This window comes from Carassius gibelio, chromosome B11 (assembly GCF_023724105.1).
Source record: "Carassius gibelio isolate Cgi1373 ecotype wild population from Czech Republic chromosome B11, carGib1.2-hapl.c, whole genome shotgun sequence".
Taxonomy (NCBI): Eukaryota; Metazoa; Chordata; class Actinopteri; order Cypriniformes; family Cyprinidae; genus Carassius; species Carassius gibelio.
Genome location: NC_068406.1, coordinates 16,196,407 through 16,222,149, shown reverse-complemented (window position 1 = coordinate 16,222,149; position 25,743 = coordinate 16,196,407). Strand labels below are relative to the sequence as shown.

Below are 25,743 nucleotides of genomic sequence, written 5' to 3'. Positions count from 1 at the left end.
ACTAGCCACTCAGTGACAAATATCAGCCAACACTTTTCCCATAGAGAAGTGATCGTTAAATATACATGACGCTGCATTTCTGAAATGTGCCATGTCTCTCACATTTCCCACAGTAATGAAACTGCATTTGCCACACCATGCATCCCAAACCTGCTGAAGTGACACCATGGTAACACATACATATCTGTGTGTAGACCCATTAGCACAATCACACTCAACAGCTGCTGCGTGGAGTGAGCAGCCAACCTCGCTGTCTCTCTGACCCTGGTGTGAAGCTACAGCAGACATGGGGAAACCCAAGGGCAGCGCTGACCCTACCCCAACTGCTTTTTGGAGAGTGACCTCAACCCCAACCTGCCCCCCACCCAAAACATACACACAAAACAATAGCCTGCACAACTCTCCTCCTCCTCCACTACTGGCTTCCCCAAGCCTCCCCATCTATTTCTGGCTCCCATAAAATACATAATTGAGGCTCCATTTGTCATATGCAGATGCCCCTGAGTGCATCCAGAGGCACAAAATAAATGCACAAGGGGTGTTTGGTTGGGGGCAAGGCATTGGCTGGCTGCACCTCAATTTCAACACGCACAACGATAGCAGTAGATTATGTTATTACATAATAATAATAATAATAATATTATATATATATATATATATATATATATATATATATATATATATATATATATATATATATATATATATATATTTATATGCACTATAGATCAGTTGTTCTTTGTTGGTTTGATATGATTTGAGAAGTAAGGATGGAAAATAAATGCATAAGATTTAGTGCATAAAATTACCATATTTTTGTTGCTGATGAAGGCTGTACATCAAATCAAACCCCAAATTAACTAAATTCCAACATGGACAGGTTGCGATGCTAAAAAACAATGGTCAATACTATGTAAAGTAACAGGCAAAAATTACAAACTAAAGGAATACTGGGTGAAATTAGGAAAAGTATGGCTAGTATATGTTTTGTATGGTGAAACTGAAGAGAAATGTGTTTTTAAATTAAAATTTTTGCTTGCTATGGTACAATTAACCATTTTGCCACCGGCTCTACATCACATACAATGTAAAATCTGGGTTTTGAAGCAAAGTTACATCTATGGGACAGGCTTCTGAGGTGGCACAAGGTGTAGGTGTTGTATGATTAGAAACAAAGAGAAGGTCAATAGGAGTGTATTAGAATCAATAAAGTAAAATACACACAACAACACGTAAAACGATCACACAACACACCACTGATCATTTTTATTATCAATTTTTGGGAGTGCATCTGGATTAATACAGTCCAGATGTAGATTTATCATAATATTTCTGTGCATTTTTAAGTTAAGCTCACCTTGTAAGATGTCTTGTGCTTGTTCCCCAGGTCAAATTTTCCCTTTAACTCGTTGAGGAGCTGCAGCAGCATGCTGCTCTCCTCTTTCTCACTATAGTCTTGATCCAAAAGAATATAAGCCCTCCAGTTGGACGAGTCGAAGCCCCAGTGACAGGTTCTGTTCTCCAGCCTTTTATGACTGTGCACCACGAACTTGTGCGTCGGGAACATGAGCCTGCAGTCCAAGCACTGAATGCACGCCGCGTTGGGGCTCGTGTAGAGCTCAGGCACGAACAGGCCCTTGCACTTCCCGAAGCACTCGTGATAAACTTTAAAGCTCTTCTCCGTTCTTTCCAGCTCGATGGAGCACAACTCTTTGTCAGCGTGCGGTGGGAACGAGCCGCCGTAGATGAGAGCATTGCAGAGGCGCTCGGCGTCGGTCTGGGTGATCAGTCCGCATGAGGGGGCCGAGAAGGGCAGGATGCCCATAACTTTGAGGATCTCCAGCTGGTCCGCCGTGCACCGGGAGCAGTATATGTGGAGGTCGTCGCACACAGAGTTGATCTGCTGGAGAGAAAAGTCTCGCAGGACGCTGTTGAGGATCTGCGGCAGGCAAAGGCGCTTCTCGCCACCCACCACAAAGCACGAAATCGTCTCCCGCTCCAGGACCGTCTCGCACCTCTCGGTGGAGCGGTCTGACGGGATGAAGAGGGGCCCCGGCATGACCGGAGGCGTCTGCGCGGGGAGGTTCACCATCACCTCGGCGCCCTTACCGTCCTTCTTGAACAGCATGTCCTGCTGCCACCGGGCCGAGAAGGCTGCCGGTCCGCCGAGGGAGCTCATGGAGCTCAAGTGAAACTGCTTGAGAGTTTGCTGAAGTCCTGGATGCGGCTGAAAGCTGGAGGGAGCCTCCATGTTTAAACCTGGGCAGTCTGATCACAATAGATTCGGTGAACGTGAACGGAAAGTGTCGCTACAGTCCATGTCAGTTCGGAAAGCGTACAACGCCGCCTTGTAATCCATTCAACTGCTTCATGTTCAAATCTCAAGTCGTACCAGAAAGAACCAGAGTTCTGAGCGACGAGAAAATCTTCCCAAAAGTGTTAAGTTTTGAACGAAATGTAATTTTCAATCCGGCTGTATCACAGACCCATTGCAACTAAAGCCCAAAATGTGTGTCTTGTGTAAAGCTCGTCGGCGCAGTTGCCTCCGCTTTACTATGAGTGTGTGAGTCTCTCTCTCTCTCTCTCTCTCTCTCTCTCTCTCTCTCTCTCTCTCTCTCTCTCTCTCTCTCAGTGTTTGTTTGTGTCTGGTTCAGTCATTGAATCCCGGCCAGGAATGTGACTCCCTGGGCTGGCTGTTCCGTGAAAAGTTCTCCCTCCCCCTGCAGCCTCAGCAGCTGCAAAAGCGGGAACACAGACTCCACGTAGAACCGTAGCAGCGGAGCAGCGGGAGGAGGAGTTTACTTACAGCGGCGATAGTAACTTTCATTAACAAATTTTAAAGGTCATCATTAACATTATATAAACAGCAAGAGCTATCGTTTATGTACAATTTAATTGGAAAATGTGTGAATCAAAGTATGAATTAATAGCTAGCCTACATTAAATAAATATTGTAGCTACTACATTATTCTGCAAGTTTATTTAGCCTATAGACAAATAAACACGGACATGATTTGAAGTAGATTAGTTCCCACTAAGAAAAATATTAAAACGAATTAAACAACAGACAAGGTAGCTACATTACTGTTACTAAATGTCATTATTATAGGACCAATCAATGCCTACAGATTAACGCATAAATAACAATAAATATATATATATAGCGAATAAAAGTGTACAAATTTTATTTTGTGATTTCGCAAGGACACAGTAATTTATATAGCCTAACGCTAAAAAAAGGAAAAAAAAAACTAATAAAATGTTGTTTATTTTGATCTTTGTTTATCAACGAATCATGAAAAATGTATAGCGATTTCCACAAAAATATTAAGCAGCACAACTGTTTTCAGCACTGATAAAAATAAATGCAGCAAATCAACATATTAGAATGATTTCTGAAGGATCACGTGACACATACTGTAGTAATGGCTGCTGAAAATAGGCTATATTTGCCATTACAGGAGTAAATTACATTTAAAAAATATATTAAAATAGTAATAACATTCAGTGTAATATTGCTTCATTCTGATAATTTTTGAAAAAAAATCAAGCTAGGACAGACATTACATTTTATAATTAGTTATCTCAAATTGTCATTATGACCAATGCACAGTTAATTGTAAGCCATAACATGTGACACTAAACCACAAAACCAGTCTTAGGCAGGGCCGTATTAAGACAGTGTGGTGCCCCTGGGCACTACCTCTTTCTTTTTGCAAAACCACTCAATTGATGTCTGTCCATTTTGATAAATTTTCTGTAGCCGTTAAAAATATTACACATTTGCGTGTACTTGTTGTTGATCAACTCAACTCTGACAGGGGACTGGTCATGTAATCTTTATTTATTTATTATTATTATTATTATTATTATTATTGTTAAGTTAGTGTTCATAAACGAGTTATGTATGGTCTTCCAAGAATTTCAAGTTAATAATAAATCAATTTATGAAAAAAATATTTAAAGCTTGTGTCATGTGGTGCCCCCCTTGATGTTGTGAATGGTTGGTGCCCCTGGGCACTGGTCCAAGTGCCCTTGTGGATAATCCAGCTCTGGTCTTAGGTGTCAATTTTTCAAAACTGAGATTTATACATCATCTGAAAGCTGATAAATAAGCTTTCCATTGATGTATGGTTTATTAGGAATGGACATATTTGGCCGAGATACAACTGTTTGAAAATCTGGAATATGAGGGTGCAAAAACATTTAAATACTGGTAAAAATATCATTTTAAGTTGTCCATGCGATTTCATAGCAATGCTTATTACTAATAATAAAAATTTTTTGATATATTTATCATAGGAAATTTACAAAACATCTTCATGGAACATGATCTTTTCTTAATATCCTAATGATTTTTGGCGTAAAAAAAAATCTATAATTTTTTTGGCTATTGCTTTGGTCCAGGGTCACATATTGATTTGTTTGGATTGGGTGTTATTGTAACAGCTTAATATTTTTAATGGAATATTGCAAGCATTTGTCTAATGTTTCATTTTGGCACATAAGCCTATACGAAGTGGGGTTGTTTGACATTCAGCCCTTAGTTCAATCATCGTTTCATGAAATCCTGGTTCATGTAATAACTGATTGACTGTGTTAGGCTCTTGGGGGCAGCTTATGAATGCAGTTTCATTTGGCTTCAAATACCGGTCAAGCCTACAGACCCCAAGGTTTCACTCTCCACACGTAAGCTGACGTCTGAAATGAGAGAGAAAACAGGTGAGAGGCTGGGAAAATAGGCTACATTTTCAACTGGGAAAAGATAAATATGACTAATTGTGTTCTGTTGTTTTAAAAGTACACTACACTATGACTTTCATCATTGACTCACCTTCATGTCGTAGGCTTCTTCGTAGTCACAAAGGCAATTGAGAAGCATCATACTGAAAGGCCTAAATGATTATTCAGTACAGTACGTCAAACAACAGCTGGTAAATGTTAGGCTGGAAAAGTGCGATCAAATTTTTTATCACTGACTTTAACTCAATGTTGTTTGTACGATTCTGAGCCACTAGGTGGCATTACAAATCAGCAGACATTATTTTTTAACTTGGGAAACCATAAAAATGAACAAAAACACAGATTTAAACAATTTTATTATGTCCTACAAGAAATAAATAACGTACAGAGCTTTTCTGCTTTAAAATATTACTTATCACCTGTATCAATTCCTTTGTGAAAAGTAAATCTAAAAAAAACCCATCCCTTCTCCAAAATTTTACACCTTAATCAAATAAACTGAATTAAAAGGCAATTAAACTCAAGGCTATTTAGCTCACATACAAAAGGACATCAACAGCACCATGTTCAGCTTGGCTAACAAGAATGTTAACAACATTTTTGTCATTGAAAATGGTCCATCTGCAGCAAGATGACTTGTTTGTCCAGTCAAACTGCATGTAGAATAGTTAGCCCATCCATCAAATTTTCATTTGCACTTCAGAAATTAAGTGTTGAGTTGCCCAAGAAACCAAAGTCCCCCAAGATGCATTTCTGTTTGCGATCCAGACCCATGTTTTTAGATCACTTATAAGAATTTTATATTAAGACAGAATTTGTTCTGAGATATCATTAAAATTAATTTTCCTACAAGTTTTAAGAATACATTTTATTGTTGCACCCTTATAATGCAATGAAATACAAAGTTAATTGCAAACAGAACAAACACAATGAAATATTAATTACATTATTAATTGGATTAATTGGAGTGGCACTGAATAAATTAGTTAAGTAAATTAGTGTGAATTAAATCTTCTACTGTATAAGTTAATTTTGCATCCCTGTATTTTATGGCTGCAACTGCACACTATCTGGTTCAAATGTATTATATATTCAGAATAAAAAAATGGAGATGAAAAATGAGGCATTCGTATTTAGAATAACATAAAAAAAATGTGAATAACATTTTTAAAAAAAATTGTTTTTGAAAACATTTTTTTAATGAAAAATGTATTTTCAAAAACAGTGATTAGCATTTGGCAAAAGTTTGATATCACTCTTGAGCTGTATGTTATTCTTTAATAAGAATTTGTTTTCGTTTTTGCAATGTACAATGTAGTTCTTTGGAAGTAAACTGTGAAGTAAATCTCGCTGATGCTCTCAAGAGACGCGTTGTGGCATTTAGATTCCTTACTCAAACTATTTTAAATAAAAAAATACGATACACAACTATAATCCATTCTTCAAATATAAAAAAAGTTTGTTAAAAGAAACATTCAAGTAGGTTTTAGTGTCTTGTCCAAGAACTGACAGCACACATGAACGTATCCTATTTCATAATTTGGCAGATTTTGAGACACATTTATAGCTCTCAATAAAACTTTATACTTTTGCACAGTTGAGTCAACATTTTTCAAACAACCCACAGATGCTAACACTCAACAAAATCCAGTGAAATCATTACACTGCTTCTGTGGGTAGTTGAGGGGGCTTGTCCTCATACTGTGGTGGTGGGGTCAGTGGTTCGATGGTCACCACCCCACTCTGTCCAGGATTTTGGATATTCAAACGAATATCCTTCATGTGGAGCTTCTCTGACTTAATCCTGCGCACTCGGAGAGGTCTGAGGATCCGACTGGCCCTGCTGCTGCTGCGGGCGGGTGCTGCAGGCTGAGGTCCGGGGCCAGGAGCTGGCTGAGGGGCCTCTTGGCCATTACCTTCTCTAGGCTGCTGGCCTTCGTTTTCAACAGCACCAATCAGATCCTCATATGACGGCAGCTGGTAACTCTGACGCAAGTTGCTCTGCCGAACAGGGTACTGTCCACTGGTGACCGCCTCCTCATAGGTGGGAACATCATAGTTGGTCGCTGGTACATCAGCTGACCTAATTTACACAAAAAAATTATGACATGAGTTACATACAGGTAAACATAATATTTGGTCAATATGCCTTATCTAGATGGATCTGAACAAAACTAGGGATGCACAATATTATCATGATATATTCTTAAGAGATATATGTAATTTATCAATATTGTGTTGTGTATGAGTGTATATTATATTAGATACAGGGCTCGAGGGGGGGGGGGGGGGTGTGGGATCCCCCGATTGAAAGAAAGTGACAAAAAGCTTCCCCTCAGTAAAACCACCATCCTCTTTGGATAAATAATGTGTATCAACTTATGCAAATGAAATGTTAAAATCCTCTTATTATGATAAATTATGCATAACAGCGATGGGCTAATAAACTCTGTACTGTATCAAGCTGCGCACAAGCAGTAGCAGGTTTTTTTCATTTTTCGCACAAAATGGTTCAAGCGCAACTTTTGAAGTTCTTTAAAAAGAAGACAATAGAAAATGTATGATTTTTTTTCCTTGATTAGAATTTACTGAGAAGTTCAGAGGTTTGCTACTGCCAATACATCCACAACATACTGCTCTTAGCATGTAAGAAATATTGCAGCTGCGAATATAACACATGAAATAACCCCCATATTGCGTACATGAATCAGCTCATAGCAGATCTATACAGGTGGAGCTGGGGAAGATGAAGGATTTATGAACCAAGCTGCAACTGCTACAGTAAGCCATAGACATGTATTTGAATGCTGAGCAGCCAGCACATTGGCCACTGATACAGGAGAGAGCCAATCAGGTGTGCCATGTGATAATGATGTCATTAGGTCAGATTGAGTTAGACCAATCGAACTGCTGCTTAAAATATAGATTTTTTATTTGAAATTAAAGTTAACAAAGAACATTTAATGAGTATAGAGCAGCACTCACTCCTCATCCTGATCTCTATGGACACGATCCACATAACCAGCACTGCGTACACCTGAAGTTTCCCGTTGTCTCCTTCGCTTCCTGTTTCTCAGACAGAGACATACAGCAAGGAGCAACATGGCAACACCAGATCCAACCAGCACAAATGCAACAGATGATGTCTGCTTTAACTCTGTGTTGCCACTTGCGTTGCTCGTGTTCGTAGCATTGTTCAACTGTGTTTCAGAAGGAACTATGCTCCACACGATCATGACAACCCCGAGTGCCACCAGGCCCACCCCCAGTGCACAGAGAGCATACTGGGAGCCTGAGCTATTGGCATCTCTACTGGTTGGTGAACGCCTGTTTCCAGTACACAGAGGCTGCCCACTGTAGCACATAGCTGTAAATGCTCCTCTTCACTACTCACAAAAACACGCTGGAAGGGTGGTCCAAATGTGGACGATGAGTAGCACTGTAACACAAAAGCAAAAAAAAAAAACATCTCAATGAAGAGGAAATACTTCCTGCAAAATGACTGGGAAGAGGGCCCAAGTACCAGAAGAAAAGGGTTTCTGTGTTTCAGCTCACTCGAGACAGACTCGACAGCAAATAACAGTCCTTTTGGCACAATGCCACTATAGACAGAAGCATTTAGCATGTCATGGAAAGGATTACCATTTAAGGACATTGTAAAACTTGGTAAAACTCTGAATAAAAATTCAGTACTGTTTGTGATGTCAGACTCTTAAGTCAATCTTCCAAAGAAAAGACAGATTTCTCTCTGGTGACATATGTTGGACTTCTCAAATTATTTAGTTACTCCTTTCATCTGTACATGAGCCCTCACATATTACAATGATGATCACAGGTCATGGAATGCAGTCTCAGAATTATAAATTGTTTCTTGGGGTTAGTTTATAAAGATTGTACTTTTTTTTTTTTTTTTTTACCAAAAATGATGTTAAGAGGCATGTCGAAAGGGAAATCATCATGTCACAATTCTTATTTAAAATCTGGGTGTTTTAGGTGGGTAAAGTGAAGTATAATTTATTTTTGAAACTGGGGAGTTTTTAAACTTACATTGTTTTTTATTGTAGAGTAGCCTGTTATAGGAGTAAATTTCAAAAATATCTTGATTCTCCATTTCATGTCCCCTTTAAACGAAATTACAATTATAAAAAGCAATCATTTTTCTTAGTGTTTTGTACAATAAAAACAATATTGAAAATGACATATGATGACTACGCTATAAATGGAAGTGGTGATAAACCACCATAAAACCTGGCAGAAATTACAGTGCAACTCATTTAGCAGGATCATGAGTCAACAAAGCTTGTGCAACAAGACATTTCCCATCATTCTGTGCATAAAAACAATAAAACACACCGATAAGGCATCAATAACACACATGGTCAACATTTATTGATCTTCATTTTGTTGCATAAGCACTAAAAAGCTTTGTTTTTGTCAGGATGTGATAAAAGAGAAACGTAGATATGAAATTTCAGCCAAAAATATAAATTATGTTCCAACGCCTCAGATGACCGCATCATTATTAAATACAGGGACCATTTTAATGTGATAAAATAAGTGCATTAAAGATAATATTTACAAACTCTATATTCTATAATCTTTCCCACATTCATTCATTCTCCATAACATCAACAAAATCTTGTGACGAATGTCCCTGAAGGTAAAGGTTAGGACCATAGTCTGTATAAAAACAGGTTAGGACCCATGATGAAGACACTGGCTACATTTCACATTTTGTGAAAAGCTCCAGTGTACAGAGGTAAGGCTGCTGCGTACACTAACTGTTTCCATAACAACACAGCATTGTTCACTTGTGAATGTGGGCACTTCACTGCGCTCAGAATGGAAATGGGGAGAAGGGGTGTCATTTTTGGTAAAAGCTACTTTAAATTAACATTAAAACAGGGCAAACAGGCTCACCTATTAGCAAAACCAAATTTCCTGTTTTATCCTTGTAAAGTGCTCAGAATTGTTTGTGTATTTATACAAAATATTCTCTAAAAAATATTTGGCTGTTACAACATGGAAATATGTCTTTAAATGTTTTTGTGAACGTGCAAATGTTAGGCGACTGTAGATATGAATGTTTATCGTAAGGTGATGTTTTGAGTGAATTTTATTATTATTTTTTTAAATATAAAAGTTTTACTTCGTGATCAGGTAGAGCACTTAAAAAAAGAAACCACAAATGCAGGCTTTCTGGGACCTTTCAGGATGACTCACCTGCCCGTGGGTGTCATTTGTTTGAGGGGTAGAGTGAATGGGCAGATGTGTTTTATAATGTTCACATTTCAATTTCCAACAAGCGGCTTAAAGTAAAAAAGAAATAATGAATCCTGTTATTCATAATTTGAGAGGAATGAGGAATGGAGAGATAGGAAAAAGATAAAGAAAGAGAACAATTGTCTGTGTAGAAAGAAAGTGAGTTTAATTTGAGAAAGTCATACATGTTAAGGGGTGCAAACAAAACAGGTTTTTCACGGGACAAGACATGACAAGCACTACAATATGTGCACACTAATTGTAAAAGCCTGATTTGTTTCTCAAGACTAGTAGGAGGAGCCTTGTTCAATTTTTTTATTTTTAAATCAATACAATTCATCCTCACGAAAGAGATGCTGTAAGAAAACAACTTTTTTTTTTTCACAATTCTCATGTTAAATGAATTGAATATATTAATGACATGCAGATTTTGATATGTGACATGTCTACAAAGAAGTCCATGAGAGCATAGAACATTAAATTCTGGTCAAAACAAAAGAAACATAAAATAGGGAAATATGACAAAAGACCAGGAAGGCCTGTCCAAATACACAAGAGCAACATTTGCTCCTTGTCCTGAAGTAAACAGACAAAGAACTCAGGTTACTAGATGCCCCATCTAAACATGCACCCCATGACCTTATCATTACAGATTACATTAAGGTTTAAATTATATTAAATTGTTTTGTTTCCATGTAAAATAAGTTGACTATATGCATAACGTTATACACTTAAAATGACAGGTTTAATACAGATACAAGCAGACGTTAACCATTGTAGGCCTGTACCACCAACGTATCATACAATTGTTGTTACTGTGGAATCCCCCGCCCCCCCAGAAAATAATAAAAATACACTAATTCTTTCAATGTTTGGAAGAGATGGAATAATAATATATGATGATGATTCAGCTTGAACAATAAGTAGCAACCTTGGGAATTCGCTAGTTACCATGATAAAGTTACCATGATAAAGCTTTATAGGGGCAACCCTAGCAGATCGTATTTCTAGTTTTTCAGCGTCATTGTTTACAGTACAAAACATCCTGATAAAAAGATTGACCTTCTTAATTCTGCTTAAAGATTGGGTTTTAAAATCACAAAATTATTAAACAACTAGAAGTAGCAACTCGCAACAATATTCTATTAGTTACATTCAAAAAAAGAAGAAAAAATATGACATCAGTTGTGAATACTGAGGGACAATTTTACAAACAAATATGCACTAAAATGCCATACAATACAAATGATTTATGTATGAATGTCATCTCTTACAGACACGATTAACATGAGGAAGGTTCTGACTGTCATTCATAGGCTATATTGTTTTAACTATTTGAAAGAATAGGCTGGTAAAAGAAACTTTGTAACGGTGACACCCTGAAGACTCTCCGGTGTTCTGTGAGCGATGGCAAACATCTCAACGATGGCGAATAAGGACAAACATTTGACAAAAAAACAAGTTGAAGCTAAAGAGCACGGCCTAAGCTAATTTCCGCGGCGGTTCAACGCCCTTCGCACCTAGTGTCATGAAAGTACCTGAGCCAGGTGTCGCTCCCAGTCGCAGGCGAAACGAGCGTCCTCAGGATCCCTTCATTCGTTTAAGAAAGTAAAAACGGTAACTTTAGTCCCACTCCGTCTGTTTCGACAATGTATGGGCTTAAACAGAGACAGGAACTTTGCTCAAAATCAAGTCGAGTGCTATCCCTCAGTTGTAAGAGTTGGGTACGACGCTTGGTCCTAAAGCAAGTCGAATTTGGAGGAGAAAAATAACAGCTGTTCATGGTCCAACAACCCGGAAAAGTAAAGGGTTTCCTTGGGAAATACCTAAAAATATACAACAATAGCAGTTTCGATTTATCACTAAATTAAGGTCTGCAGGTAAAATTCCTAAATACTTCAAAATTTGGTTCTAAAACATAGGCTACATTTCACACAGTCATTTGAAACAATCTTAAGTTTTTTTTTTTTTTTCAAGAGATAGCCTACCTCTCAGAATAAAAAATCTATTCAAACCTGAATTGAAACTTGAAACAGCGTTTTAGCCAGAGGGTTAAAGAGTACCTGAAAACCATACCTCAGTAAAAGTACAGATACAGTGAAAATTACACAGTACAAGTTACCAATTCCAAAACAGCTTGAATATTAGAGTATCTGATTATAACAGTACTTAAGTATTTTACTTATACTAAATATAGGCTCAGAGGTGCACAAGTCAAAGAGAAATGCCAGTCAAAAACTGTAATGTTGTGTGGAGAAGGTAAGGAAAACAGGCAGAGGCAATGATCTGCGTGCAGACATTTCATGGAAAAGCTAAAACAAACAATAAGGCAAAAACCACAGGTAACAAAGAACAGAATGATAGGGAAACAGACAACCATTACATTCAACAACTCACAAAGAACTAAAGAAATACTAAGGCAGTTTGTATCTTATCTTAGTTTGTTAGCCTCCTGTATACTGTACAGTATACAGGAGGCTAACAAACTAAGATAAGATACAAACTGACTACAAGCACCACGGGAGAAAGGAAGTGACATAAAAGTCCACGGATAAATAAAATAATGTTAAGTTCTCACTGGATGTGTTGGTTTCGGCCTCATTGGCAGCTGTAGTCATGTCCTCATCTCATTTATAAAACACCTGTGATTTACAACTATTGGCTAAAAACTCAAATTCACGTAAAGTAGCCTTGTTGACAAGTCTGGGTAAGGGCAAAATACACAAGATATAGCTAGTAATTTCAGTGCCCTGTAGTTGGCAATATCACATCTTTTGTAGCATAAATACAGTAAACTGCTGCAGAAAAGGTGCCATGCAAAATATAATGTGTAACTGCAACACTCATTCCAAATGTAGTAGAGTAAAGAGTACAGATACTCATTAGAATTTTTTTAGTGAAGTAGAGAGTAAAAGCTTCTAATATCTTTGGTACTCAGTACAACTACAAAGTACCCAAAAATATACTTAAGTACAGTAATTAGTTACATTTACTCAAGTACTTTACACCTCTGGTTTTAGCTGTGTAAATAGCATCATTTGAAAGTTTGTGATCAGTGAGATATTTTACTGTTTTTGAAAGAAGTCTCTGAGGCTCACTCATTTGAGTAAAAAAAAAAATATTTGAAATTACTGCTTTGTGCGCTGTAATTTAAAGTCATTTATTCATGTGATGGCAAAGCTGAATTTTCATCAGCCATTGCTCCAGTTTTCAGTGTCAAATATGATTTTATCAATGGTTTCACATTGTTTCAGTGGTGTGCTGCTTAATGTTTTGTGTTGAAACTTTGAAACTTTAAGATTAGATTGAAATCTTCTGTAATACAGATGTTTTTGTCTGTCATGCCTGATCAAGTCAATGCATCCTTGTTAAAAGAAAATATATATATATATATCTTATATGCTGATTCATTTCAATAAAGTAATTTCTAAAACTCTTACTGACCCCAAACTTATGAACAGCCTTGTATAATATATAAAACCAACCTGATAAACAGACACACAGCAACACTCAAATACATGTATGTAGAGCTTTATTTTTCTATACAGATTATTGTGCCAATGACACATGGTATGAATCTATATACAAATGTTTCTCAAAAGTACAGTTTCACCAATGCCACAAGATACGGTAATATAAAATGATTAGTGATAGCAAAACCCACCTTAAAAATGCACCATAACTGCTTTATTCATGAGCTGTGCATCTCCTAGCGCTGGTATGCTGTGCAACTGACTTCAAACTGTTTATCACTAGACAATCGGAGTCAAACCCAGCAGGAAATCTTTGATTCATAGTTGCCATTCCTAACCAGATCTTGAACAAAAACTGAAAATAACGATTGGTTAAATTTATATGAAACAAGTGATTAATCGATTTGTGTTATCTTATCTGTGTTAACCCAATGACAGAGGCTGTTTTCATAAAAAGACAATGCTGTTTCACGCTGAGCTGCTAAACTTGTTTTGCTCTCCTTGCCCCGTAGCTCCAAGTGGGATTCCACAGCTGCAGAATGTGCAGTGCATGTGCTGTACTGGCTTGTAGATTGTATACTGCATTTTACCTCTCCATACACTCTTCTAGGAACACTGCATATGACACAAAATAATTCTCTGACTCTGTAAAAAGAAGATTAAAGGCTTTCCAACCAGATCGCACTTTCATTTCCTTATTGTGATTGATAGTCACTATACAATGCATTTATATACAAATATATTCCATTCAACAAATTGAACTGCATGCATGATAAGACAGAGATGTTAAAAATCACAAACAGCAAATAAAAGAGAAAAAAAGTAGTTTTTTGTTCATTTCTCTAAAGTTTTTTTTTTAATGTATATATATATTATGCGGGAAAACTCATTTCAATTAAACTGGAGTGATCCTCATGAGACTAATCTATTACCCACACTACATTGCTACTAAAGTGGTGGTTGATTCTAATTTTATATGCAAATGAGACTCTGAAAACACAAACATTTTAGCAGATGTCAACAGATGTATTAAAACCAAGACAAGACTTTACTGTGGCATTCAAAGTGTTTTCACGATAAATTCACAGCGTTATTTCTCCATCCAGCATTTCCCGTAACTTTAAACAAGCACAGTGTTGTAATGACTTTGATGTAGGGAATAGACATCTGAACATGTGGTATTGATTTTAGCTGCATACCTCCAGTTCTGATTGGAATTTACGGGAATCAGGACAAGTTCATCTATGTATTGTGTTAGTAACAAAACATTTGCTTTTTAATGTAGCATGTCTATACAATTTTAATTAAGTGCTTGTTTGTGATTTGTTGCCAATACAAAATTCTTTAAAGTGCAAATGGTCAATTCTCAAATCTCTTTTACAAATAATTGAGCTTATTTGGTCCATTTAGAGATTCGGGGAGGCTCATCCTTCCTAGTTCATCCAAGGCAAACACAGAGCGTTGCCCTCAGACATTAGTGATCTCTATGCTTGAGTAACCGTGCATGGGACTGCCCTTGGTCCTCTGCAGGATCTTGATGCGATCTTCTCTGGGTGGTGATCCACAGCCGCCTTGAAAAGTCAAGTCTCTCCCAACAGTGACCAGTGGATTGAATCTCAAAGGGCTCTGAGAAATGACAGAAAGGTTATTTATGCTTTTACAGATCATTAACAATAAGAGGTAGGTGCACAAAGTCCAACGTTTGTCTTGATTTTGTTTTGTGCCAATTACAAGACAGCTGATACCTTGCCAACTTTTTGCCTGGGAGAAAATCCTTCCTCAGTTTTGCGGCAGTTTGAGACAGGAGAATGTGTAGGAGTCCCCTCTTTCCTGTAGTCCTGAGCCTGGTTAGTTCTGTACAGAAATCATCGAATCATTTTTAAATGCGACCAAACCTGTAGCAACTTTAACAAATCCACATTTGCATAAAAACAAATATTAAATCATTTAATATTTTATTATTACACAAAAATTCAACATCTTTGTTTTGCATGAAAAGACCAAACTTAAAACTGTGATGTTCAAAAGCAAATATTGTTTGTGACTAACAGCGCATACATTGTGTCCCAAAAGTGAAACCATCTACCTTCAAACAATTTATATTGTTATATGCTGCTAGACTATAAAATAGTCCTTATGACTATACTGAAATAAAGCTTCACACACCTTGCGGGGTTGAGAAGCACTTTCATTTCCTCGTATAGATGACGATGGATCATGTGTTTATTGCTGGGGATGTCTAGAGCCTTTGCCATGGTGTCTGCACTGAAGGTCGGATCTAGAACCATCACTGCACCGTGGATGCCACTGTTCTGAAGGCCGTCAGCATACTCCTGCACAAAAGACAATTATTTGAACAGGTTGGGCATTTTATCAGATATATTTATACAATTATACAGTACATTGTTAAAATAAGTTTAAATATCCAAATATGAATTGAGAACTATTATATTACTCAGAACCTTAACCATCTCAGGAATAAATGACATTTTGAATTGTAATAATATTTATTTGGAACATATAAATATATTACTGACCCCAAATTTTGAATGGTAGTGGACATTTTATGAATTTTGTATTACCTTAAGATCAATGTCTCTGATCCATTTAATGACACGGTGGCTGGTCCAGACCACCGGATCCAGATCTCGATTTTCACACTGAGCACGACGTGCCTGTATAGTCTGCAGAGAAGTCAAGATACTTTAAAATATCACCAAAAACATTTTATATTTTCAGAGTGAATGCGACAGTAAATACAGAAATGATTGCCTCTTTGTCAAAGTTGAGCATTTGCAGAAGTTTTTTTATGTATATATATTATGTGGGAAAACTCATTTCAATTAAACTGGATTGATCCTCATGAGACTAATCTATTACCCACACTACATTGTTACTAAAGTGGTGGTTGATTCTAATTTTATATGCAAATGAGACTCTGAAAACACAAACATTTTAACAGATGTCAACAGATGTATTAAAACCAAGACAGAGAAGTTATGATACTTTACAATATCACCAAAAACATTTTATATTTTCAAAGTGAATGCGACAGTAAATACAGAAATGATTGCCTCTTTGTCAAAGTTGAGCATTTGCAGAAGCTGAATGGCTGACAGAATGCTGGTAACATGGAACTTGTTGGTGACGTTAAAGACGGTCTCCAGGTCTCTCCGTGTGATAGAGTTCAGTACTCTGCCATCCACCAACTGGTTGTGGAAGACCTGTGAGTATTGAGGAAGCCCCACATCGCCCAGCCAGGTCTTAGACACCCAGTGATGATCCATATCAGCAGCTTTGGAAAGTCTGAGGGACACAGATGTAACACAAAATCAGTGCCAATGCAGTCAGTCTAATGTGTGGCACCTGTGTGCTTGTGTGTAGGTGTGGCCGCTCACCCCCGTCCATTCTCTGCTTCTCTGTAGTCCTCAATAGCTAGACGGAGCTTCCTGCGGTGCATTGGGCTGTTGATGCCCAAACCCAGCTCCAGATCGTCATCTGTCAACCCCAGCAACACCTGCAACAAGAAGCAGCTAGGTTAGCATCGGGGAGTAAATATTTGTTGTACTAATTAGCAGCCACAGAACTGAAAATGCTATCTTAGAATGTCACTTAATGAAGGAGAAGTTTATAAATGGCTTGTTAGTTGTGTTTAGACACTACAGGTAAATCACTACAAGAATAATCACAGATCATTAAGACAATTGTTTTGTATTATACATTTTCTAAAATGTTGTTTAAATATGCAAATTATGCATTATCTAATTAAATTGGCACTGATTTGCATACATTTACAGAAGAGAAATCTGAACACTGGGTAATATGTTTTATTGTCTTCTGTCCAATCTGACAATTTAGCATGTTTTTCATGTGGTGCTTTGCTTTAAAAAAAAAAAGGCTGAAATTAAAGGCACAATAAACAAGGTAAGAATTGGCAAAAAAACAAAACAGCATTTACCTTTCCACTCTTGACATTCTCTGAACAGGCGCGCATGTACATGGGCATTGCCATGACAACCTCCAGCCAGGCCTGCACAGTGACCGCCTTCCACAGAGACATAGGCTTGCTGCGCGTAAGCTCCGCCTGCTGTAGCCGCTCCAGCTGCTCCTCGCCGTCTGATAGGCTGGGATGGTTCTGGCTGGAGAGGCTGTCTGAGTCTGGATTGGTCAGGAGGGGCAGGAATAGGAGTGGGGGCAAGTTTAAGGGGTTCAGAAGGGTTGAGAGCAAAACAAAATTGCCTTATCCATTCTGCACATGAAAGCTTGTTTATTGCTGTCAGGAAAAGGACCCACCTCCATATCTTCCTGTTTCATTTCACTATTTCCAGCTTTTAAAATGCTCCTTAAATGAATCATTGCTTTCAAGCAAGAACCAGCGGATGTGATAAGGCCTTATCTATCCTCATATAACCCAGACACCCATTGAAACAAAACCACTTCCACATTTACTACCTCAGACTTTCACAACAAAACCTCATGAGCCTCACTCGCTTACTGCGTCAAGCTAACACTGAATTTGCTTGATTTTTATGAAAATCTTCCAATTAGACCATTTTACAGCATTGTTTTATATCACAGTCCTTTTTTGTGATGCATAGTGCATTGGCTACACTGTAAAAACAGGAAGTACAATTTTAGTAGATTAAGTATGTTTTACAATACTGCAATTTCTGTGTTATTATTAGTTAGATTTACTAGCAAACTATGTGGTTAAGCTTAAAATCATACACATACATTTTAGTGTAGACGTTACCTGAAATATATGTGACCCTGGACCTTAACGTCTTAAGTCGCTGGGGTATATTTTTAGCATAGCCAAAAAAAAAAACAAAACAAATAAAAACATTGTATGGGTCAAAATAATTGATTTTTCTTTTATGCCAAGTAAAGATTATGTTTCATGAAGATATTTTGTAAATTTCCTACCTTAAATATATCAAAACTTAATTTTTGATTAGTAATATACATAACTAAGAATTCATCTGGACAACTTAAAAGGCGATTTTCTCAGTATTCAGATTTTCAAATAGTTGTATTTCGACCAAATATTGTCCGATCCTAATAAACCATACATCAATGGAAATATCATTTATTCAGCTTTCAGATAATGTATAAATCTTGTTTTGGGGTCCAGTGTCACATATTGTAATTTATTATATTTTACACATTCCATTAAGCCACACCTAAGTGACCGGATTTTGTGAAATTTGCATAATCCACTCCTGTAATTTCAGGTTTATACCAGCAGGTGGCGCGCAATAAACCAGCTAATGCTGTTGCATGGACGCAACTTGACTTTCAGTCGAATCTGTATGAATTAGATGTATAGCTAATTATTTAGATTATTTGGTGTCTAATATAGCTCTCCTAACGTTACAAGTGTGTCCTGGCAGGTATAAAACAAGATTGAAGTCACCCTGAGGGTTCAGACTTATTCATCTTTCTCTTAAGGCTTCATCAGATTTTAATTAGCTGAAAAAATGACCTCTATAAAACTCATTATCTGATGGGCATCGAGGCAGAGGACACCAGTTTCAAATCTTTAGAGGAAATGGGTACTTGTCTAAGCAAAGACAGAGCCTTGACCTTGTTCAAGACATCTTGAGAGCATCCGCTGGCTTTATGGAAAATGAATTTTAATGGAGATCGCAGTCTGTTTCCATTTCAAGTAATGAGAAGGAAAAACCCAATCGCTCTGAATTTACTGTAGCGATGCTCTCCAGTGTCCTTCACGAAAACCCTCATCAAGAAGACTTACATAATACCTTTTATGATATATAACTATATACTCTTCAATAAATGTGTAGCATTTTTAAATAGACCTTTATACTAAATGAAATCAACATCAGTTGGTCATGAGATGATGTTTCGGGTAGAGGTGCACATGACCGTGCTCATGTTTTGGATAAGGGTGTACATGATAGACTCGTTCCAGTTGACATATTCATATGAGTTATGAATGTAGTGAGTTTGGGGCATTCTCATCCACTGAGGTCAGACAATGTTAGGACACGTGTTAACACAAATGGCGGGTAATTACAAATGAAGAGTAGAGCGGGGTCACCCCAAACCATGGCAACCCCTGAACAAGAGGGTTAAGAGGATTACCATTACATGACAACTCGCACACAAACATACACACAGGGTCAAGAAGAAAGGCACATGAATGTTGGGTTATGTGTTTTTATTTTAAAATAAGTTTTATTTTAATAGTTTTTTTTTTCTCTTTAAATCTTCAGAATGTTAAAACCTCCTCATCAAGTCTGTAAATTCAAAGATAGTCTGGTTTCATTGAAAGGACCTCTTTTCTATTCTTTAAATAAAGTTCTTTAATAGACTTAATCTTATATCTGACATAATCTACTTTACAAACCTTACAACACAAACTCATTAAAATGACATGGAACTGAACTTCAGTTCAGTTTAATTTAAAATAAAAAAATCAGTGCCACCAAGTTGCAAAGGAAAGCTTGAAACGGAAAGAAAAATGTGATATGTCATGACATCATTGGGTTTAACATTAATGGAAAATAATGTTATGGAAGCAGGATGTATTATGAATTCTTACAGACAAGCTATTTGCACACTTGAGAAAGCAGGGGGTAAAAAATATTCTTATGTATTTTCTTATGTACTGCAAGCTGCACTATAACCCTTTGGCACTTTACTGATGTAGGCTATAGTCCAGATTTGTGTGTAAATAATCTACAGTATATGGAAACAAACTTTCCCGGTATCACTTGAAAATCTAGCATAATTACTTATATGTTATAAAATATGTGGTTTTTAAATTGGAAAAAGTCTAATAAATAATGCTACATGTCTTTTAGCAAAAAGGGGCAGTCACATTGGACCACACAAAAATAAATCAAACAAGGCCTGTTTGAGAAATACTGTAATTTCAGTCCAATTATAATTGAATTACTCCGTTATCATAATTGAACCAAAATATTATTTCATTCCAGACAATACAGTATAGATTTAGGGAGGTTTTCAATTCACATTTGTCAAGATTTATAAAATCCTTGGTGTGGCCTTGCAAGAAGACATAATACAGAATAAATTTGTTATCCTGGTTTGGCATCAGTCTGAATGTAACTCTGTGAAAGTAAACCTGTTAAAGTGGGGTCACATTTACCATTGCTTGACGTGATTTTGCGGGGGAGATTAAGTCATTTCAATAGGAATCTGTTTGTCAGGGGTTTTGCGTGAGGGTAAAAATTGGTCACGCAAATTTAAAACTTTGACCAAAAGCAAAGCTTGGTTTGACAGTGACTTCATTCACCTCTCCAGTATTGATGATGGCCAGCGGAACTCTTTTTGCCCGCGAAATCTCGCCAATGTGACCCCACCTTTATGTAGATGTGCCTCGGAGATTAGATTACTGAGGTGAATAGCTAAGGCAAATATTTAGAAAACCATCATATCTGGATGTAGCTGAGTAGATTATAACTTTAAACATTAAAAGTGCGCTCAAATTTTATTTTGGTAATGTTGCATTGGCAGCCCTCTAGTGGCGTGGATGCCGCATCACACATTGTTTACAGGCTGTTATGTAGAAATGTCATTCGATAATAGGTATAGTAGATTTCCTAAATTAGCCGGCCCCTTTACGGTAACCTGCTCCATTTACAGCTAAATAGCTGTTATACGGCTCACATCTCATGTGACCATGTCATGTAAACATTTTTGTCTCATCTCTCTCTCTTTTTTTTTTTTTTAAATGTGTCTGATTAGGGCAAAAATGACTGAGTGCATCTTTAAATATTTCAGATGGACCTCATGCTATGGTGTATGAAGCCTGGAGCTTTGGGTTCATGGTAGTAGCGGTCATGAAAAATAAGCATTCCACATGAAGACATCAGCAAACACAAGGTGCACAAGAGTTCCTATTTACAAATGCTCAGCAGTAATTCAAGTTTCCAGTTTATAAAAAAAAGAGACATATTACCACAAATAAAGCATAATAACAGCATAAACATATTCACACGCAAATGATCCCATGTATATATTTATATGAATGTAAACATATGTACATATGCATACATATATAAATATATATTTCATTTACATAGATGTTTTAAAGTGTCGTTATGTACATTTCAAGGAGGCAGCAGTTCTTCCTCTTTCCTGTATTTTTCATGGGGAATACATTTGAAGGCACACACAAATGCTTACATACGCTCACACACACACACACACACCCGCACACACACGTTAACTCATACAAATCCAGGCTTACGTTCCGCATACACACATCTAGACGCTCACACAATAGCACTATCACCAGTCAGCATCCTCCTCTATATAGTAATCAGGGGTGGAAGTACCATCAAACAGGCCCGGATCCAAGGACTTGCGTTGCGATTTTCCCCGGGCAAACACTCGAGAAAGTGAGCCGAGACTCATCTTCTCCTTCTTCTTCTTACGCTTCTGGTCCTCGAGGTCCTCCATGGACTGAGGCAAGAACAAGAAAAGGCAGAAACAGAGACAGCAAGAGAGGAAGGAGAAGAGAGAATAGAAAAGTAATGGTGGACATATGGGGGCAGGTCAGTTATGTGGTTTCCTCAAGAATCTCAGGAATATCTGCACTCCATCATCAGCACCGCTTCAGGGGTCCACACACTCCAAATATGCTTTATTTGCAATCTGGATTATGGGATTATGGGATTTTACACTCCCAATCATTTAAAAACATGCTGCATACAGTTGTTCCAGTCACATTTTTGGTTTGGTAACATTTAGGATACCATTGTTGTGAGATTTCATTGTTGACTTTTTTGTTGAACACTTTTGTAGATTTTGGTGTTTCTATAGCTGCCCAGGGTTGTTAACAAGATGCCACCAGTTATTTCGCTGGTCTTGGCTGATTTAAGATGGTCTTCCAGCCTGAGAAGTTGAAAAGTATACCCAGAATTCCTCTAAAACCAGTCAAAAGACCACAATAACCAGTCTGGAAGACCAGTCACGACCTGCAAACCAGCATAGGACTTTTGTTTTTCTTTTCTAACACATATGAGGAGCCCATATTTACTATTATAAAACGGATAAGTGTGTACTTGATGATGATTGGTCACAACATCTGACCAATCCACTCTCAGTTGTGCCAAAAAACCTGTCCTTTAGCAATGACTATAGAAAAGCCCCTTGTGCCTCATGATGTAAGATCGTTGTATTACAACATTTTAGTGCAAAAAAACATTAAAAAAGTCTCAAATTAAAGGTAAAAAAATGATAGTTATTTAAAATAGTTTTAACCAATTGAAATAGAGCTGATTAAAATATAAACATTGGATTTAAATTTTTAAACTTAAAACACATAAGCAGAAATTTTGTTCTGGATACTAACTGAAATAAGTTGAAGTACTTAAAATGAAACCCAAATATATTTTTTAATAAATTAACATATTTAATACTTAATTAACATGGCTAATGTTCAGGCTTGTGGAGCACAGCTAGTTCTCACAGACACAAATTCTCTCTTTTGGTTTATCTGCATTAACTTCCATCAAGACAAAACTGGCCCCTGAAGCCATGCTGATGAGCAGCGCAGGGACTGAATATTTGAGAAGAGTGAAGGTGGAGATAAGAACAAGTTGGGAAGGCTGATTACTTGGTCGGGGGTGCCAGGCAGCTCTTACATTGCAGAGGGAGTGAGTCCTGTGGCGGGGCGAGTTGATGTCGCTCGGGGTGGATGAGCGGTCGCCGTCGGCAGCCGAGGCGTCAGAGATGATGGAGGGCTGGCGGGAGTGACAGGGGCTGATCCTCAAAGCAGCTGTGGGTTGCAGGAGACGAGTGTGTGAGTGGGCTAAAAGAAGACATTCGGTGGATCTGAGCATGTGGTTGTGTGGACGTGTACCTTGCCTGTCCGCGGGGTGTGAATGGTACAGGGTCTGTTGACTCTGTCTGATTGCTGCAGTGAGGGGAAGGTCTGCTTGCATCACCCACTCCTGACTGCCGTTCACCACCGGCTCTGATGGCATCGCCAGAGAGTGACGCTTCGGCACGTCTTTAGTGAGGGTGGCCAGAGACTGCTTTGCCTGGGGTACAAAAACACCACATACACAAACACACCGTACTGCAGGTGTAATCACAAGAACCATAAAAAAATGGGTCAAAAATTGATTTGATATTTAAATGTAATAAAAAAAACAGTTAAATTACAAATGATGACATCACAGTATAGGTTTAAAAAATATATTTTAAATAAATATTTTATATTAAATGTATTTTCTATTCATTGAAGAATCATCAAAATATGAATCAGCACAGCTGTTTTCTAGATTGATAATAAAAAGTAATGTTTCTTCAGCTGATAATTCAGCTTTGCCATCACAGGAATACATTTCACATTTTGAAATGTATTCAAATAAAATAATATTTCACAATATTAGTGTTTTTACAGTATTTTTTAATCAAATAAATGCAGTCTTGGTGAGCATCAGAGACCTCTCTCGAACAAATTAAGAGATCTTCATTTTTATTATATATAAATTATATACATGTATATATTATTGTAAGTACTGTTAAATATCTCCTAATATTGCAACATTTAATATTACAAAACCAAAACTTTGATTAATTCCAGGTTTATCTGGAAATAGAAAGAAATGTTGAATGTGAACTCAGATGTTGGATGCCACTGTATATCAATAAAGTTGACGTTTTTTTACTATCTTTCAGCATCTAGATGTTTAAGCCCTCAGATCGCTCGGGGTGAAAAACAGTGGATTTCAAAATCTCAGTGGGAGTGAAATCATTAGTACGCTTGAGATAGTGTGTACTAGTGGGGCACAACAGATTACGCAGACGAAGTGAGTAATGAAGCTATTACTGCACTGCTGACAGCCATGTGCCTCTTCATGGGGATTTTTGTGTGACTGCATGAGTCCATACGGCTGTTTACACATCATACTGCCAATCCAGCAAAATGTACAATTGCACAATGCAGTTGGAGTTCCGTGATCCATCTACAGATCTTAAACTGATGAATTTAGAGTCTGCAGTCTGAGCCACTGAGATGTTATTTGAGAGCCTCAAATGATAAGAGATTCACATCGCCAATAGAGAATGAGTTGTGACTGCTTAAGAGGTGTACGTGTTTATGGCACTGTGGGAAGTGAAAGTGTACGTCTGTAAGAGAGACAGATGAAGAGAGATGCTATCTCACCATAGTGAGCTCTGCCTCCAGCTCTTTGATTCTGTTCTCCTTCATGTCAATCTGGGAGCGCAGGACGCTGGCTTGTTCTGTGGCCTCTTTGGTCTGCCTGCGCAAGTCCCATTTCTCTCTCTCCAGCATGTCCTTCTCTTTAGCCAGAGCCTTGACCGCATCCTCACTCTCCTGTAGGGACAGCACACGGTCAGCGTCGCTCCGTTATACAGGAGTAACAGTCATACATGCTCAAGAAACTGACGAGCCATACTGTTGCAAATACAACTAAATGCATTCTGCTAAAAAAAAAAAAAAAAAAACATAAGAAATTGATAAAAATCTTCTTACGGATCTTCAGTTAAACAAGTGATAAAAGCATCAAAAATAACATTTTTATGTCTGTGGTGCTACCCAAAATTGTTTCCTCAATCAAGATAAAAATCATTGCTTTTTCATTACTTTTAATTAAGAGTGACACTTCTGACAAAAGATGCTAAATCAATTGTTCTTTGTAAATCTACAATGATCTAGTGTAATCCTGAATGAAAAGATTAAATAATAATTATAGCACGGGTTTAATGGTTTAAGGTTTAATGTTGGATTGACAGATTTCATCTATTAAAGATTGTCAGAAGATGTGCATAAAGTGTCAGTGGTGAATTGAATGCACAGGTAATGCATGTCACCTTTCTGTGCTGGTCATAGTTTCTGATGAAGTCTCGGAGCTGCTCTTCTCGGCTCTCCAGTGTGGTGTACAGCTGTTGCATCTGGTTCACCAGGTCAGCTTTTTCTGCCTTCAATCGCTTCCGATCACCCTTCATAGCTACACACAAAGATGCACAATCAGAATCATAAACGCAGTAATAATATTCTCTTTTTCCACATCTTACAAGTATAAAACAATCTGAGTATTTCCTAGACCATAACATTTATCTTTCATCATTTTTGCAGTGTGACTACAACACAAATACAGGCTTTGTGCCCTTACATGACATGCATCTGCAGTTTGTCCTCTGACCCCTATCTGTCAGATAAGAGCCGTAGAAATATAAAATGATGGATTACCCTGTTTGTGTGTGTGTTAATGCGTGTGTACAAAAAATATCATTATTT

At 37.5% G+C, this 25,743-nt stretch overlaps 3 protein-coding genes across 10 annotated transcripts in view; all 3 read right to left on the bottom strand.

The window, feature by feature from the left end:
* Nucleotides 1-2,647, bottom strand: part of skib (v-ski avian sarcoma viral oncogene homolog b) — a 31,162-nt gene extending 28,515 nt beyond the window's left edge. Inside the window, exon 1 of the mRNA XM_052569595.1 lies at nucleotides 1,358-2,647. Coding sequence (XP_052425555.1) covers nucleotides 1,358-2,251 — 894 coding nt within the window. The 5' untranslated portion in view covers nucleotides 2,252-2,647. The remainder of the gene's footprint in view (nucleotides 1-1,357) is intronic.
* A 2,435-nt stretch (nucleotides 2,648-5,082) lies between these two features.
* tmem51b (transmembrane protein 51b) lies at nucleotides 5,083-11,792 on the bottom strand. Its single transcript, XM_052569596.1, has 3 exons — nucleotides 11,544-11,792; nucleotides 7,729-8,182; nucleotides 5,083-6,826 (listed from the first exon to the last, which is right to left on the bottom strand). The coding sequence occupies exons 2-3, from the start codon at nucleotides 8,106-8,108 to the stop codon at nucleotides 6,403-6,405; spliced, it is 804 nt and encodes a 267-aa protein (XP_052425556.1). The 5' UTR covers nucleotides 8,109-8,182; nucleotides 11,544-11,792; the 3' UTR covers nucleotides 5,083-6,402.
* Nucleotides 11,793-13,520: 1,728 nt separating this feature from the next.
* The window catches only part of kaznb (kazrin, periplakin interacting protein b), a 137,683-nt gene continuing 125,460 nt past the window's right edge, over nucleotides 13,521-25,743 (bottom strand). For 5 of the 8 annotated variants that reach the window (XM_052569257.1, XM_052569255.1, XM_052569258.1 and 2 more), the window contains 12 exons: nucleotides 25,317-25,453; nucleotides 24,649-24,819; nucleotides 23,338-23,518; nucleotides 23,120-23,253; nucleotides 21,809-21,935; nucleotides 17,437-17,636; nucleotides 16,877-16,995; nucleotides 16,553-16,784; nucleotides 16,061-16,162; nucleotides 15,645-15,811; nucleotides 15,224-15,332; nucleotides 13,521-15,104 (listed from right to left, as the gene is read on the bottom strand). In XM_052569257.1, coding sequence (XP_052425217.1) covers nucleotides 14,946-15,104; nucleotides 15,224-15,332; nucleotides 15,645-15,811; nucleotides 16,061-16,162; nucleotides 16,553-16,784; nucleotides 16,877-16,995; nucleotides 17,437-17,636; nucleotides 21,809-21,935; nucleotides 23,120-23,253; nucleotides 23,338-23,518; nucleotides 24,649-24,819; nucleotides 25,317-25,453 — 1,838 coding nt within the window. In that variant the 3' untranslated portion in view covers nucleotides 13,521-14,945. Of the gene's footprint in view, nucleotides 15,105-15,223; nucleotides 15,333-15,644; nucleotides 15,812-16,060; nucleotides 16,163-16,552; nucleotides 16,785-16,876; nucleotides 16,996-17,436; nucleotides 17,637-19,647; nucleotides 21,936-23,091; nucleotides 23,254-23,337; nucleotides 23,519-24,648; nucleotides 24,820-25,316; nucleotides 25,454-25,743 lie in introns of those variants that run through there. The other 3 variants (XR_008155926.1, XM_052569262.1, XM_052569261.1) reach the window with 3 other exon arrangements.